The sequence below is a fragment of the Myotis yumanensis genome, unplaced genomic scaffold, assembly GCF_028538775.1.
Source record: "Myotis yumanensis isolate MYYU_CA2020_CCGP unplaced genomic scaffold, mMyoYum1.0.hap1 SCAF_2, whole genome shotgun sequence".
Taxonomy (NCBI): domain Eukaryota; kingdom Metazoa; phylum Chordata; class Mammalia; order Chiroptera; family Vespertilionidae; genus Myotis; species Myotis yumanensis.
The window spans coordinates 114,727,390-114,740,945 of NW_027223753.1; the positions used below are offsets into that span (position 1 = coordinate 114,727,390).

Genomic DNA, 13,556 nt, shown 5'->3' on the forward strand with positions numbered 1-13,556 from the left:
CCCAATTTATTGAGAGCAAATCTCCATCTAGATTTGCACTCTCCAGCGTGACAGCTATTAGCTACATCAAAATGGCTAGTGAACACTTTAACTATGGCTGGTCTGAGTTGAGATGTGTTGTACGTGCAACATGCACACCACACTTCCAAGATTTAGCACCAAACAAAAGTAAAATAGCTCACTACTTTTTTAACAGTTAAATTGACAGTATTCTGGACATCTTGAGTTACAGAAAATATGTCGTTAAAATTTATTTCACTTGTTTCCTTTTACGGTTTTTTCTAATATGGCTACTAGAACATTTGAAATTACATATGTGGCTTGTATTTATGGCTTGCATTACATTTCTGTTGGCCAATGCTGATCTAAATGAAAAGTTTGGTAAACAAGGTAGCATTTAGCAATCCAACAAAACTGAAATATACATGCATATCAACTGGTGATAACATGACCACGAAGAAAACTGGCCATAAAATTACTGATACGTTGATGAGTACCTTTTCCACTCCGGCTACACTGGAAAGTTTCTGCAAATCCAGATGTTTGCTTAATAACTTTCTAAAGGGAAAAGGAAAAAGAGGAAAGTTCTGGGAAATGAGGTGTACTCTATATTTAAGTTGAATTCGAAGAAACAAAAGAATCATCCACTTTGAGCTTTTTGGCGGCCCTGGATTTTGCTCTAAGGAAGCTGTTATTGAGAAGACAGGGTTGGGCTCTGATTCTTTTATGTGATCAGGGCTATACTTTCCTATCAGGAAGAATATAAGAGAGCTCTTTCCTTTCAAGGGAATGTTATGGAACACCCTAGACAGGGTGCTGGCATTTTGAATGGGAAGCTATGGACCAAGAAGCTCTATTGCACTGAGAGTATACACTGGGTGTGTCCTGAGGCACATTGATTAGGAAGTTTTTAACACTCCGAGAGGATGTTTATTTAAATGAGCATTATGCCTTTTAGGGAGTCTATTGGATCTATTTATTCTACAGTTTTCCCAACTTTCTCTCATGTTCCATTGAAAGGATACTTTTCTGCTTAGACAGAAAAAGTTATACTGTAAGTACATTTCACTGGGCCTCAGAAATGAATGAGGTGTTAACGAGTCTGGGATAGTATATGGAAAGGGTTGTCACCACAGAACAAGCAAATATAAAATTTTCTTCACTAGGCTGGGGGAAAATAAGGGATTAATGCAACTTTGTGAGATAGGGGAGAGTATTGTTTAAGCCCACCAGCTCCGAGTCCTCACAGAAAGCAAAGGGAGGGATGCCTGATTGGACCAACTTCATCTGAGACAAGACAAGCACAGAACACAGCCATAACTGTCTGCCATTGAATCACAGAGAAATGTGGCTGAGTGAGGGTTAAATGGGAGAAAATGTGCATAGTGCTTAGTGTCTAATAAGCATTCAGGAAACATTGTTTTTGAAACATTTCTCTGTAGAAAATGCAGACTCCAGGAACCTCATTGTATGCTCCCTGCTTTTTGTCTAAAGTCGTCTGTGAGAAGCTTTACTCCTGCTTTAAGCTGCCAGCAACTCATGGTTAATCACCTCACTCATTTTTTTTTATTTATTTTATAATACGTTGCAAATCATGTGGCATTCTGCTTTGTTCTCTGCCATTCCCCCGCCCCCTCAAAGAAAGCTAAGCAACTCTAACAGCTCCATTACCTTAATAAGCTGAAGCCATTCAGTAAAAAGAGTTGGTATCCACTTCATAAAATCTAGTGTATAGGAATGTCTTGAAAAGCTGAAGACTAATCCTTGGGGAATCGCTGGCACCCTATGAAAATTCCTATCACTTATGAACTCGCTATGTGAGAGGAAGGTTGGTGGCCAATGACTGCTGAGAAGTTGTAAGGAGTGTTGCAGAGATATGAATAGATCAGCTCAGAAGTTTCATTAGACACTGCACATGTTAATAATAAATTCAATTAGTCTAGCCTCTAACTATGCTGGTGAAAAAAATACCCAGACAAAATAATAATTCACTCTCAATGCCTCATTGGCAACCTCCTTTCCTGAGGAGTGATTTATGCACTAAATTACTGGTTGTGTCTTCATAGGATTGTTCCAAACCAGCCCTTTTGAAATAATAATATCTACATGTGTGTTGTGAAAGATATAACAAATGATTTCTTATTAATTCATTTAATGAGTTGCCTATTCACATGGTAATTTTTAAGAAGTTCTCTTCTTAAGATAAACAGGTTATAAATATTGAGGATAACACTTCCATTTCACAAAAATTGTGAGAGGAAATCTGTCTCACATTCTCTACTTGATTTGAAAGTCAATCACGTGAAAACTTTCTATACTAAATAGGCAACTATTTATCTCCTAGTTACTACAGCTGATTGCTTTAAATTTCTATAGCCAAGTGATTCCAAATTGGTTTAAAAAAGTATTCATGAGCAGGAGAGGACCTTGCAAGGATAAAGGAGAGTGGACAGGAAACAAAGTCATGAGTGGGGTAGAAAGCAGCGAGGCTTGATTAAGGAGCCCACAGCACTGGCTGACTCTTTTTTAAAGAACAAAATGAAAATCATTTCTAAGCCCCTCCCTTTTTAACAAGACCCCATAATTTCTTATGTAAATATTAATATTCAATAAAAAAATTTTTCTTTGCAAAAAGTTTAACACTATAGCCATTCATTAACTATATGTTGTCATGATAAAAATAGCAGGGATGAAATAATCAATAAAATTAACACAAAATAAAAAGTAGGGAGAAGAGATGACTCAGAAGAGTCTTAGGTATTTCAAGTGGTTCATACCTGTATAAAAAGTCCTGCAATAGACAGGACAAGGCTCTTAAAAATGATTTCCTGCAATCCTTGGAGGAGCGTGCCTAAGATATTAAACAAAATGCAGTTCCTACTTACATGAGAACCGAAAGGGCCGCACTCCTAGTCCGCACTGCCTCACGCCCTCTCCATGAAAGAGCCCGTACTGCATCTCCCCCATGAACTTGTCCAGCTCCTGCCCCGAGGCGTTAACCAGCAGAGCCCCTGTTTTGCAGAGGAAGGTGGCTTTGATCCACAACGGTGTCCCCAGGGCTGTCACAACTCCAAGGGCGCACACGAAGCTTAACACCCCCGCCATGCAAAAAATGACTTTCTTCTGTTGGTTTGGCATAATGAGAAGTGGACTTTGTGAGGGTGAAGTTCAAAAATAAGACCTTGTGAGTGATGAGAAGCGACCCGACTGTCCCTTTGACTGCATTGATTATAGAAGCTGAACAGACGGAACGCAGCTGAAGAGGAGCTTTGTCGCCAGGGGCTGCGGCCAGGTGAAATGCCAGCAGAATGCCATAGAAGGCTTCTTCAGCACATTTACTTGTCTTTTCTCCTTTTTTGCTTCTACTTCTCTCTAATTTGAAATCTTTGGACTAAGAATCTGTAAAATAAAACTCTTTCAAACTGCCTTGAGTATCTCCTCCGGTGTCCCTTGGTAACAAAGGTCTAAGATAACAGATGGAGTCCTCCGAGTAACTTGATAAATGCCCCCCTTTCTTCAGCCTTTTGTCTGATTAGGTGAGTTGAAACTTTCAGAAACAGGCTTGTTTCCTATGGTAAATTTTCAGCAACTTGAGAAGTTCATGTATTGTGTGTTTTTATTTTTGTGAGTTTGGTTTTCTGTGTGTGTGGGGGGGGTATTTTTTTAGTGGGACAGAAGAGGAATCTTTGCAGAGGTGGAAAGGACGTGTCTATTTATTGGTTGGTGTTAACTGATTTTGAAAAATGATCATTGTAGCAGGACAAAATACCGGCTTGAATTGGGTCCTGCATGGATGTGAAGTGCTCTACACCAACCACCAGGGCTTGTCCTCCTAGCTTTTTTGTTTTCTCCCAGATCTATGATTTAGAACCAATGTGTCAATGGAAAATTTGATTCAAGTTTTTCCTGGCAAACGAAAATATGGAGATGTAGTTACAAATATCTAGGTTTCTAAATGCTTTTCTTTCAAATATTTGGCTGTTTCAGGACAATAGTAAGGGGGTATTATTATGTCTGAGCAGTATCAGAATCTGTAAAGAAGATAAGCGCATGGTCATGAGAAGAAGAGACTGTGGTCAGATGGGAGGTTCTAAGAATTTGCCACAGAAAAACAAGGGTCCCAGCAGAGGTAATTGGTTAGGGAGTAAAAAGACAAAGTCATAAGTGAGATTAAATAGCAGGTGAGTTTGATTAAATTTTCAAGATCTGAAGACTAAAATTCAGAATTCAGTGACAGCTTTTAAATCCAATTTCCAATGAGATTCCTGTTCTTGCACACAGATATGGGGGGCGGGGTGAGGGTGGGAGGGGTGTTTACTGAATATCTATTGTATGCCACATTATTGTGCTAGGCTCTGACCTACAAAGAATTCTTAACATTTAGGACAAAAGTTCTTAACTTTTGGTAAAAACTTCATATGTCTGGCCACCTTGCTAACTATTTTACCTAAATTATCTAATTTAATTCTCATAGTTACCATATAAATGGTAATGAAAATGATGGTGGTGGTGGTAGTCAAGATGATGATATCTCATTTTAAAGATAATGAAACTGAGGCTCAGAGAGATAAAGCAACTTGCTCAAGAGAGTAGAGGAGCTAAATTCAAATTCAGGTTTAATTCTGAAGTATATGTGCTATTCTAAGCAGCCCATGACCTTGAGGAAATGCAAGCTCTTCAGTTGGGGTTGGGTTGAACTGGGAGTTAACAAGGACAGAGTAGCCCTCTGCTAGTTATACATCTTGGGTGCTTGGAGAACAGAAATGTTTGCAAATAAAATTTCCCCAGTTGGTCAAAAGCACATGCTTATGCTAGCTTCTGTCCTCTTGATCCATTGTGAAGCATTGCAGCTTAGAAGACGTCAATACATGAAGATTTATTTCACACATTGGCAGCATCGATGGATCTCTAGGTTGTGTGTGCTTGGAGGGGAATTTTAAGATATAGTCTTGGACTTTGGGGCACAGCTATCCTCTCTTGCTACAAGCTGTCTTGTTAAAGATATACTGCTAAGGGTAGAACTGATTCAAGAATGCCAAGGTCCCTTCACAGGAGGAGGGGACAACACAAAACATGGCCTCAAAAGAATGGGGCATACACAAGATTCAAAAGGGGAACTCAAAATTAGGGTTAGGATATAAGTAAGACTTTATTGCATGTAACTTGACACAGAATAAACAACTCATCACAGGTTATTCGGCCTCCCAATTCATTATCCACTAGATTTAGACTAATTATCATCATTGTACACTGAAAACAAGGGAGTACCAGCAGTTATCTGGAGGTATATGTGCCACATTCAATCCAGAAACCTTAATTTAAAATATCCAAGGAGAGTTCTAATTAAATCAACATATTCTGTAATGGGAAGAGACAACATTTCCAAGCCTGGAAGCAGAAATTACCTACAACTTAATCAATAATATTAACACCTTTACAGAAATGAGAGTGCTAAGGGGGTTGGGGGTAGTTAGCATAGGACAGCGGTTTAATGAACCAAAACCTTGCCAAATGTCTTTAGGCTGCGCAGGAAGAGAAGCCCTCCCTGTGACTGCTGAGAGCAATTAGATGACACCCGTTCTTAAGTCTGCATCAGTTTAAAGTGAGAAAAAGAAACACAGCATAGTGAGTTAATCTTTTATCGTGAAATCGTGTCCTTTCTAATATTTTCTGTTAAGATTTTTTTCTTTCATGAAATAATGGCAATTTAATTTTTAATTAAATTGCTTGGCAAGTTAAAAAAAATGTCAAACCTGTATCTGTTCCCAACTTAAAAATACAAAACCAAACCACATTGGTCTATCGCATACAAGAGCATGGACCCTGTGTGGAAAGGATGAGGCCTGAAGACCTCTCAGCTCTAACCTGGCTGTTCATTGGAATCACTTGAGATTTTAAAACTATTGCTGTCTGGGTCCTAGTCCCTGAGACTTAGATTTGTTCGACTTCAGAGTATGGCCTCAGGTGATTGCAGTGTGCAGCCAGGGCTGAGAACCGGGGCACTTCCCCTCCTCACAGGCTGCCTTGTGGGCTTGGCAGCGATCTCGTGCTGGGATGCAAGGAGACAAGAATGTCTAGTCACTAGAGGAGAATATTCTCATTGCAAATTAATAAATTTACACTATCCTTTGTAGCTCAAACTTTCCTGAATTTTGTTCAGCACCCAGAGCATGATCTTGTTGAAATGTCCTGAGAGGGGACATTCAAGACGAGGCTCTGGATCAGAGATTTACCTTCAGTCATCAAATGAATGTCACCGGTAGTGTCTCCTGATTGTGAGGCGGCCCCCTTGGGTCCTACGCCCACCTCATCTCCCCTCTGTACAGCTTCTTTTCAAAATTCCATACCACCCACCCACAAGCTGCAGAGTAGTGTGTGTGATCCACCCCCTGGGAGTGATATAATAGAGCCTGGCAGTCATTGTGCCTGACAGCCTTCCCATGAAACTTCATCTTAAATGTATTGAATGACAGTGATGACACCATTTTCCTTGCAGTCGCTCTGAGAATTTGAGTCATTAATGTCAGCAAGTTTTCACCAAGCATGCTACAGAAATCTTCTCACAATCCTAATAGCAATACATTTGGTGACATAAGAAAATGGAACTAGGCCTTTCCATCCTCCCCCATGACCCTTTCAGGTTCTGGATGATGACATAATCCTTAAGTGTGCCTAGGGAGAATACAGAAAAAGGGTATATATAATTGAGGACTGTGTCTTTATGCCTCTTCTCACACTAAGTTGGATTTTCCTTATAGTCATTCAAAAACAAAAACTTCCCCAAAAAGGCTCCACTCCAAAGGCATGGGAATTCTCACCTGAGTTGCTCCCTCTGTGTAAGAGACAGCATGGTCTGGTGTGGAGAGAGCACTGAGAGAAAGATGTGATCCAGGTTCTGGGTCCAAGTCCATCATTAAATCAAGAATTCCTTCATTTGGGGGGCATTTATTTTACTCATTTAAGAAAAGAGTGGTCTGGCTCCATAGGTGATTTTCAAATTATTTTTAACCAGAGAAACCATTTCCTCCACTGAACTGTTGGGGTGGATTAAGAGATTAAAATTGAGCTTTGAGAGAAAAAATGGCTGCCAACAGGAAGGCGGACTGCAAGATAGTGCGTGAGTGAGAGAACGAAGGGAGAATGTGTGGTCGCTCGGGGAGTGTTTGTGAGTTGAGGGACAGCTATACTCCAGGGGACTGTGGGGGGTGCCAGACTGGGTTCCCCTGATCAGACAGCTTCCACTGCTGCTGGGATCCCTCCCTGAGCGACCGGCTCTGACATGGAGACCTTGCCATCTTGAAGGGGAGAGTGGATTTTGTCAGAAGCCTGAAAATCCCGGGAACACCGGTACCCAAGCGGCGTGAGCACGTGGATTCGGAGTGGCTCTGCACCCCCACGGAAAGGTCAGATTTCGCCTGGGATAAGATGAGGTCTGTGGTCAGGGCACGAGAGAGAAATGCGCATGGCAGGATCTGGAGGATCCAGGGAAGTCTGTGCCCAGAAAAGTCCCCGGCCGCTGGGGCTGGTGTGATCCGCAAATGTGGAAGGGGATCTGCAGGGCTGCTAACAGAAGGGAACTCTAAAAAGCAACCCATAGCTGAACTGGGCGCAAAAAGGCAGCCTAAAAATTTTAACAGTGTGCCGGCTGCTTAGACCCAAGGGGAAAAAAGACTGCACAGACTTGCACCGCAGCCCCGGAGTTTGTGCACTTACTCTGGCTCTTCTCTCTCTCTCTCTCTCTCTCTCTTCCTCTTTAAAACCTTGCTTTTGATTATTAAGCCCAATACATAGGATCACCCAATTGGGGACATTCTAAGAAACTGCAGGGGAAAGTTGTTTTTGTGGAACCTGGGGATCAGAGCAAGGAATAAAGATCAGAAAACCAGCTCTGGGGCAGCCCATTCCCCCAAACCAGTATTAAGTGCCACAAGGAAAACAAAATCTAAACACTAGCTAGAGAGGACCTATAGACCCGGAGGTCAATCCAGAAACACTGCCACCAGGGGTTGAATCACAAATTGACTCTTGTGTAAACACAAATAAAGGAGCATAAGAAACAAAGTACTGCCTGCTTGAAAATCAGGACTGTGGCCTACCACACTGAGGAGCAGTGGAACTCAGGGAACTTCAATACTGTCCTGACTAGGAAACAGATGTGCCAAACAGAACAGTAGAGGAAGTAAATGACCTTCACTACTGCACATTTTTATTTTTATTTTTTTTCATCTTTTACTTAAGAAATTAAATTTTTTTTCTTTTTTCCTCACTTGACTTTACCTTTTTAATTATTACATTTTTATTTTATTTTTATTTTTATTTTTTGGATTATCAAACTTTATTTTTTTTAATTAAATCTTTATTGTTCAGATTACATTTGTTCCTCTTTCCCCCCCCCCCCCCCATAACTCCCCTCCTCCCAGTTCCCACCCCACCCTCCGCCCTCACTCCCCACCCACTGTCCTCATCCATAGGTGCACGATCCTTGTCCAGTCTCTTCCTGCATCTCCCATTCCCCTTTCCCCCCCAAGAATAGTCTGCCCATTCCCTTTCTATGTCCCTGATTCATTATAATCACCAGTTCATTCTGTACATCAGATTATTTATTCACTTGATTCTTAGATTCACTTGTTGATAGATGCATGTTTGTTGTTCACAATTTGTATCTTTACCTTTTTCTTCTTCCTCTTCTTAAAGGATACCTTTCAGCATTTCGTATAATACTGGTTTAGTGGTGATGAACTCCTTTAGCTTTTCCTTATCTGTGAAGCTCTTTATCTGACCTTGAATTCTGAATGATAGCTTTGCTGGATAAAGTAATCTTGGTTGTAGGTTCTTGGTATTCAGCACTTTGAATATTTCTTGCCATTCCCTTCTGGCCTGCAAAGTTTCTGTTGAGAAATCAGCTGACAGTCGTATGGGTACTCCCTTGTAGGTAATTGAGTCTCTTTCTCTTGCTGCTTTTAAGATTCTCTCTTTGTCTTTTGCTCTTGGCATTTTAATGATGATGTGTCTTGGTGTGGTCCTCTTTGGATTCCTTTTGTTTGGGGTTCTCTGCACTTCTTGGACCTGTAAGTCCATTTCTTTCAACAGGTGGGGAAAGTTTTCTGCCATTATTTCTTCAAATAGGTTTTCAATATCTTGCTGTCTCTTATCTTCTGGCACCCCAATAATTCTGATATTAGTGCGCTTGAAGCTGTCCCAGAGGCTCCTTACACTATCTTCGTATTTTCGGATTCTTTTTTCATTTTGCTTTTCCGGTTGGGTGTTTTTTGCTTCTTCGAATTTCAAATCTTTGGCTTGATTCTTGTGCTCCTCTGGTCTGCTATTGGGTATAATATTCTTTATTTCAGTCCGTGTATGCTTACTTTCTAGTTTCTTTATCCTAGCACCAAGGTTCTCATTAGTTTTTGTGAGGCTCTCCACAAGTTTATTGCAAGCCCTCAAAATTGCGTTTTTTAGCTCCATATCCTCCATTTCTGTCATGTTTTTTTGTCTCCACATCTTTTATGCTTTCTTGGTGCACCCCCTTGTGGTCTTTGTGCGCAGTCTTGTTCTACTTAAGCCTTGATTGTTGTAGTTAATACTGAGGGATTTGACCACCAGGCCGACTGGCTGTGAGAATCAGCTTGTGGAAAACTTCTGTCCTCTGGGAAGATGCTAATCTAGCCTTTGCCTGAGGCGATCCAGCAAATGGCTCTGGGCAGGGCTTGGGCGGGGTGGGATCAACAGGGTTGGTGGAGGGAGCAGTTATGGCTGCTCTCAGTCCCGTTCCCAGAGGCTCTGCTTCTCAGAACCCCGGCAGCCGCTGCAAACCTCGGAGAGAAAGCTGCCCTCAAATTCCAACTGATGCCGGACAATCCCGCTTCTCCCGTCTGAGTCTGAGTCCCTAGAGACTCGCCCGGATCTGGAGCCCAGAGTCTGACACTCCCTCCAGGCTGAAAACGACAACCGTGCCCTCAGCCACCAGCCCGCTTTGCGCGCGCACCTCGGTACCTTTGTATTTTCCACACTGCTCCGCCTCTGAGCCTCGGTTTGCTGTTCTTTTTCCTTCTAGTTGAAGAGTCTCTCTTCACCCAGCATTCCTGTGGTTCAGGGTGATGTCTGTTCCGTCTTTTAGTTGTATTTCTGAAGTGGTTGTTTGCGGCAGCAGTCTCCAGTGTTTACCTATGCCGCCATCTTGGTTCCTTTACATTTTTATTTTTAATCAGTATTATTACTACTACTATTTTACGTTTTTTTTTTTTAAAGTGTCATTTTATTTTCTCTTTATTTTGGGATTAGTGTTCTGCATTCTATTTTCATCTTTCCTGTAGCATCATTTTACTCTATCTCAACTTTACCTTTATGCCAACACTCACTTCCTCACTTTTTCCCTTTTGTTGTCCTGTTTCTCTTACCCTATTCCTGCTTTAGATTTTCCCTATTCCTTCTTTTTACCCCCTGTTAAAATTTCACCCTACTTATATATCTAATTTCAAATCCCCTGCTCTAAGTCCACACACACCTCTCTCTTCTCTTTCTTCACTATTCAAATTTTTTTCTCTGTAGTTTTGTTGTTGTTTGCTTGATTGTTGAATATATTGGTTTTTTTATGCATCTTTGTGAGATTGTTTCACTTTTCCTTTTTGTTTTTTTGTTTTGTTTTTGGTTATGTTTTGCTTCTGTTTTCCCTTGCCTGGCTTGATATTAGTTGTTGTTTGTAGTTTGCATTCCTCTCTAGGTATTTGTTGCTGGCATTTGTTGGGATTAGTGGCTGTTCTATTGGAGTTTTCTCCCCAAATAAGTAGTATTTTCCCCTCTTCTATTTCATGCTCTTTCTTTTCTCTCTTACTTTTTTTTTTCCTTTTCCCAATTTCATTTTTGCATTCCTTTTTTTCTCTTTTTTCTTTTTTTCTTTTTCTCTTCTTCTTTCTTTCTTATCCCCTAATTCTCTTTTCTCTGGTGATCACCTTTATTTAGGGTTATTAGTATCGTGAATACATTTGTGTTCAGTGCCTTGTGCATTGTGCCTTGTTGTGTTTTATTTTGTACCTTTAAATCAACACAGGAGAGAGAGAACTACATAACCAGACACCTAGAGGAGAGAGATCATGGGGAGACAAAGAAACAGCCTGCATATGAAAGAAAAACAGGCATCACCAGAAAAGGAAGTGAACGAAATGAAGGCAATGGAGGCAAGCAACCTGTCAGAGAAAGAATTCAGAGAAATGGTCATAAGGTGGATGAAAAGAATGGAAGACAAATTCAACAATATGTGTAAGAACCAAGAGGAAATAAAGAAGAACGAAGAAGAAATGAAAAATGACATCACTGCTATAAAGAACTCAATAGAAAGCATCAACAGTAGCCTAGAAGAAGCAGAGGACCACATCAGTTAGCTAGAAGACAAGGTAGGAAAAAATACACAAGCAGAGCAGCTTCTAGAAAAAAAAACTAAAAAGCAGGAGGAGAGCCTAAAAGAACTTTGGGACAACACGAAATGAAACAACATCTGCATAATCGGGGTGCCAGAAGGAGAGGAAACTGAGCAAGGAATAGAAAACCTGTTTGAAGAAATAATGACAGAAAACTTCTCTGATATAGGAAAGAAAAAACTGACACAAATCCAAGAAGCTCACAGAGTCCCAAACAAAATGAGCCCCAAAAGATCGACACCAAGGCACATTATAATTAAATTGGCAAACACCAACGGCAAAGTAAGAATCTTAAAAGCAGCCAGACAGAGACAGAAAGTTACCTACAAAGGATCCCCCATCAGACTAGCGACTAATTTCTCAACAGAAACACATCAGGCAAGAAGGGAATGGAATGAAATATACAAAGTCATGCAAAGGAAGGGTCTGAATCCAAGAATACTGTACCCAGCAAAGCTATCTATCAGAATTGAGGGTGAAATCAGGAGCTTCACAGACAAAAAAGGTCTACGGGAGTTTATTACCACCAAACCAGCAATGCAAGAAATGCTAAACAGTCTGCTGTAAAAAGAAAAAATAGGAAACGAAGAAGAAACACAGAGATAAAAAATAAAAATGGCTACAAACAAGTACCTATCAATAATAACTTTAAATGTAAATGGATTAAATGTCCCAATCAAAAGACATAGGGTAACTGAGTGGTTAAGAAAACATGACCCATATATATGCTGTCTACAGGAAACCCACCTCAGAAAAAAAGACGCACACAGACTGATGGTGAAGGGATGGAAAAAGGTTTTTCAGGCAAATGGAAATGAAAAAAAAAACCAGGGTAGCAATACTTATATATGACAAATTAGATCTCAAAGTGAAGAACATAAAAAGAGATAAAGAAGGCCACTTCATAATACTAAAGGGAGCAATCCAACAAGAAGAAATAACTCTGGTAAACATATACGTACCCAATTCAGGAGCACGCAAATACATAAAAAAAACTTCTGGAGGATATCAAGGGAGAGATTGACAGCAATACAATCATAGTAGGGGAATTTAATACCCCACTATCACCATTGGACAAATCCTCTAAACAAAAAATTAAGCAAAGAAAGATCAATCCTAAATGACTCACTAGATCAAATGGACTTAATGGACATCTTCAGAACATTTCACCCCAAAGCCACAGAATATACATTCTTCTCAAGTGCACATGGGACATTTTCAAAGATAGACCATATATTGGGTCACAGGCAAAGTCTCTTCAAATTCAAGAGATAGAAATCATATCAAGCATCTTCTCACATCACAATGGCATAAAACTGGAAATCAACTATAATAAAAACAATCCAAAAAAATCAAACACCTGGAGACTAAATAGCATGCTATTAAACAATGACTGGATTACCAGAGAGATCAAAGAAGAAATAAAAAACATCATGGCAACAAATGACAATGAAAACACAACAATCCAAAACCTATGGGACACAGTGAAAGCAGTCTTGAGAGGGAAGTTCATAGCTCTACAAACCTACAGAAAAAAAACAAAAAAACAAAAAAAAACAATGGTAATAAATTACCTAACCCTACAACTCAAAGAGTTAGAAAATGAGTAACAAGAAAAGCCCAGTGTAAGCATAAGGAAGGAAATAATAAAGATCAGAGCAGAGATAAATGACATAGAGACCAAAAAAACAATACGAAAGATCAACAAAACAAATAGCTGGTTCTTTGAAAGGATAAACAAGGTTGATGAACCTCTAGCCAGGCTCACCATGAAGCAAACAGAGAGGACCCAAATAAACAAAATCAGAAATGAAAGAGGAGAAATAACAACAGACACCACAGAAATACAAAGGATTATTAAAAAATACTATGAACAACTCTATTTCAACAAACTGGACAACCTGGAGGAAATGGACATATTCCTAGAAAAATACAGCCTTCCAAAACTCAATCAGGAAGAATCTAAATATCTCAACTGGCCAATAACTATGGAAGAAATTGAAGCAGTAATTAGAAAGCTTCCAGCAAACAAAAGCCCGGGGCCAGACGCCTACACAGGGGAGTTTTATCAAACATTCAAGGAAGAACTAAAACCTATCCTCCTCAGACTATTCTAAAAAACTCAAGCAGAAGGAACACTTC

At 40.1% G+C, this 13,556-nt stretch overlaps 1 protein-coding gene across 1 annotated transcript in view; it reads right to left on the reverse strand.

Annotated features, from left to right (window-relative positions):
* CLRN1 (clarin 1) overlaps positions 1-3,138 on the reverse strand; it is a 46,148-nt gene extending 43,010 nt beyond the window's left edge. Inside the window, exon 1 of the mRNA XM_070403494.1 lies at positions 2,886-3,138. Within this exon, the coding sequence (XP_070259595.1) occupies positions 2,886-3,138 (253 nt within the window). The remainder of the gene's footprint in view (positions 1-2,885) is intronic.
* Positions 3,139-13,556: the final 10,418 nt, after the last annotated feature.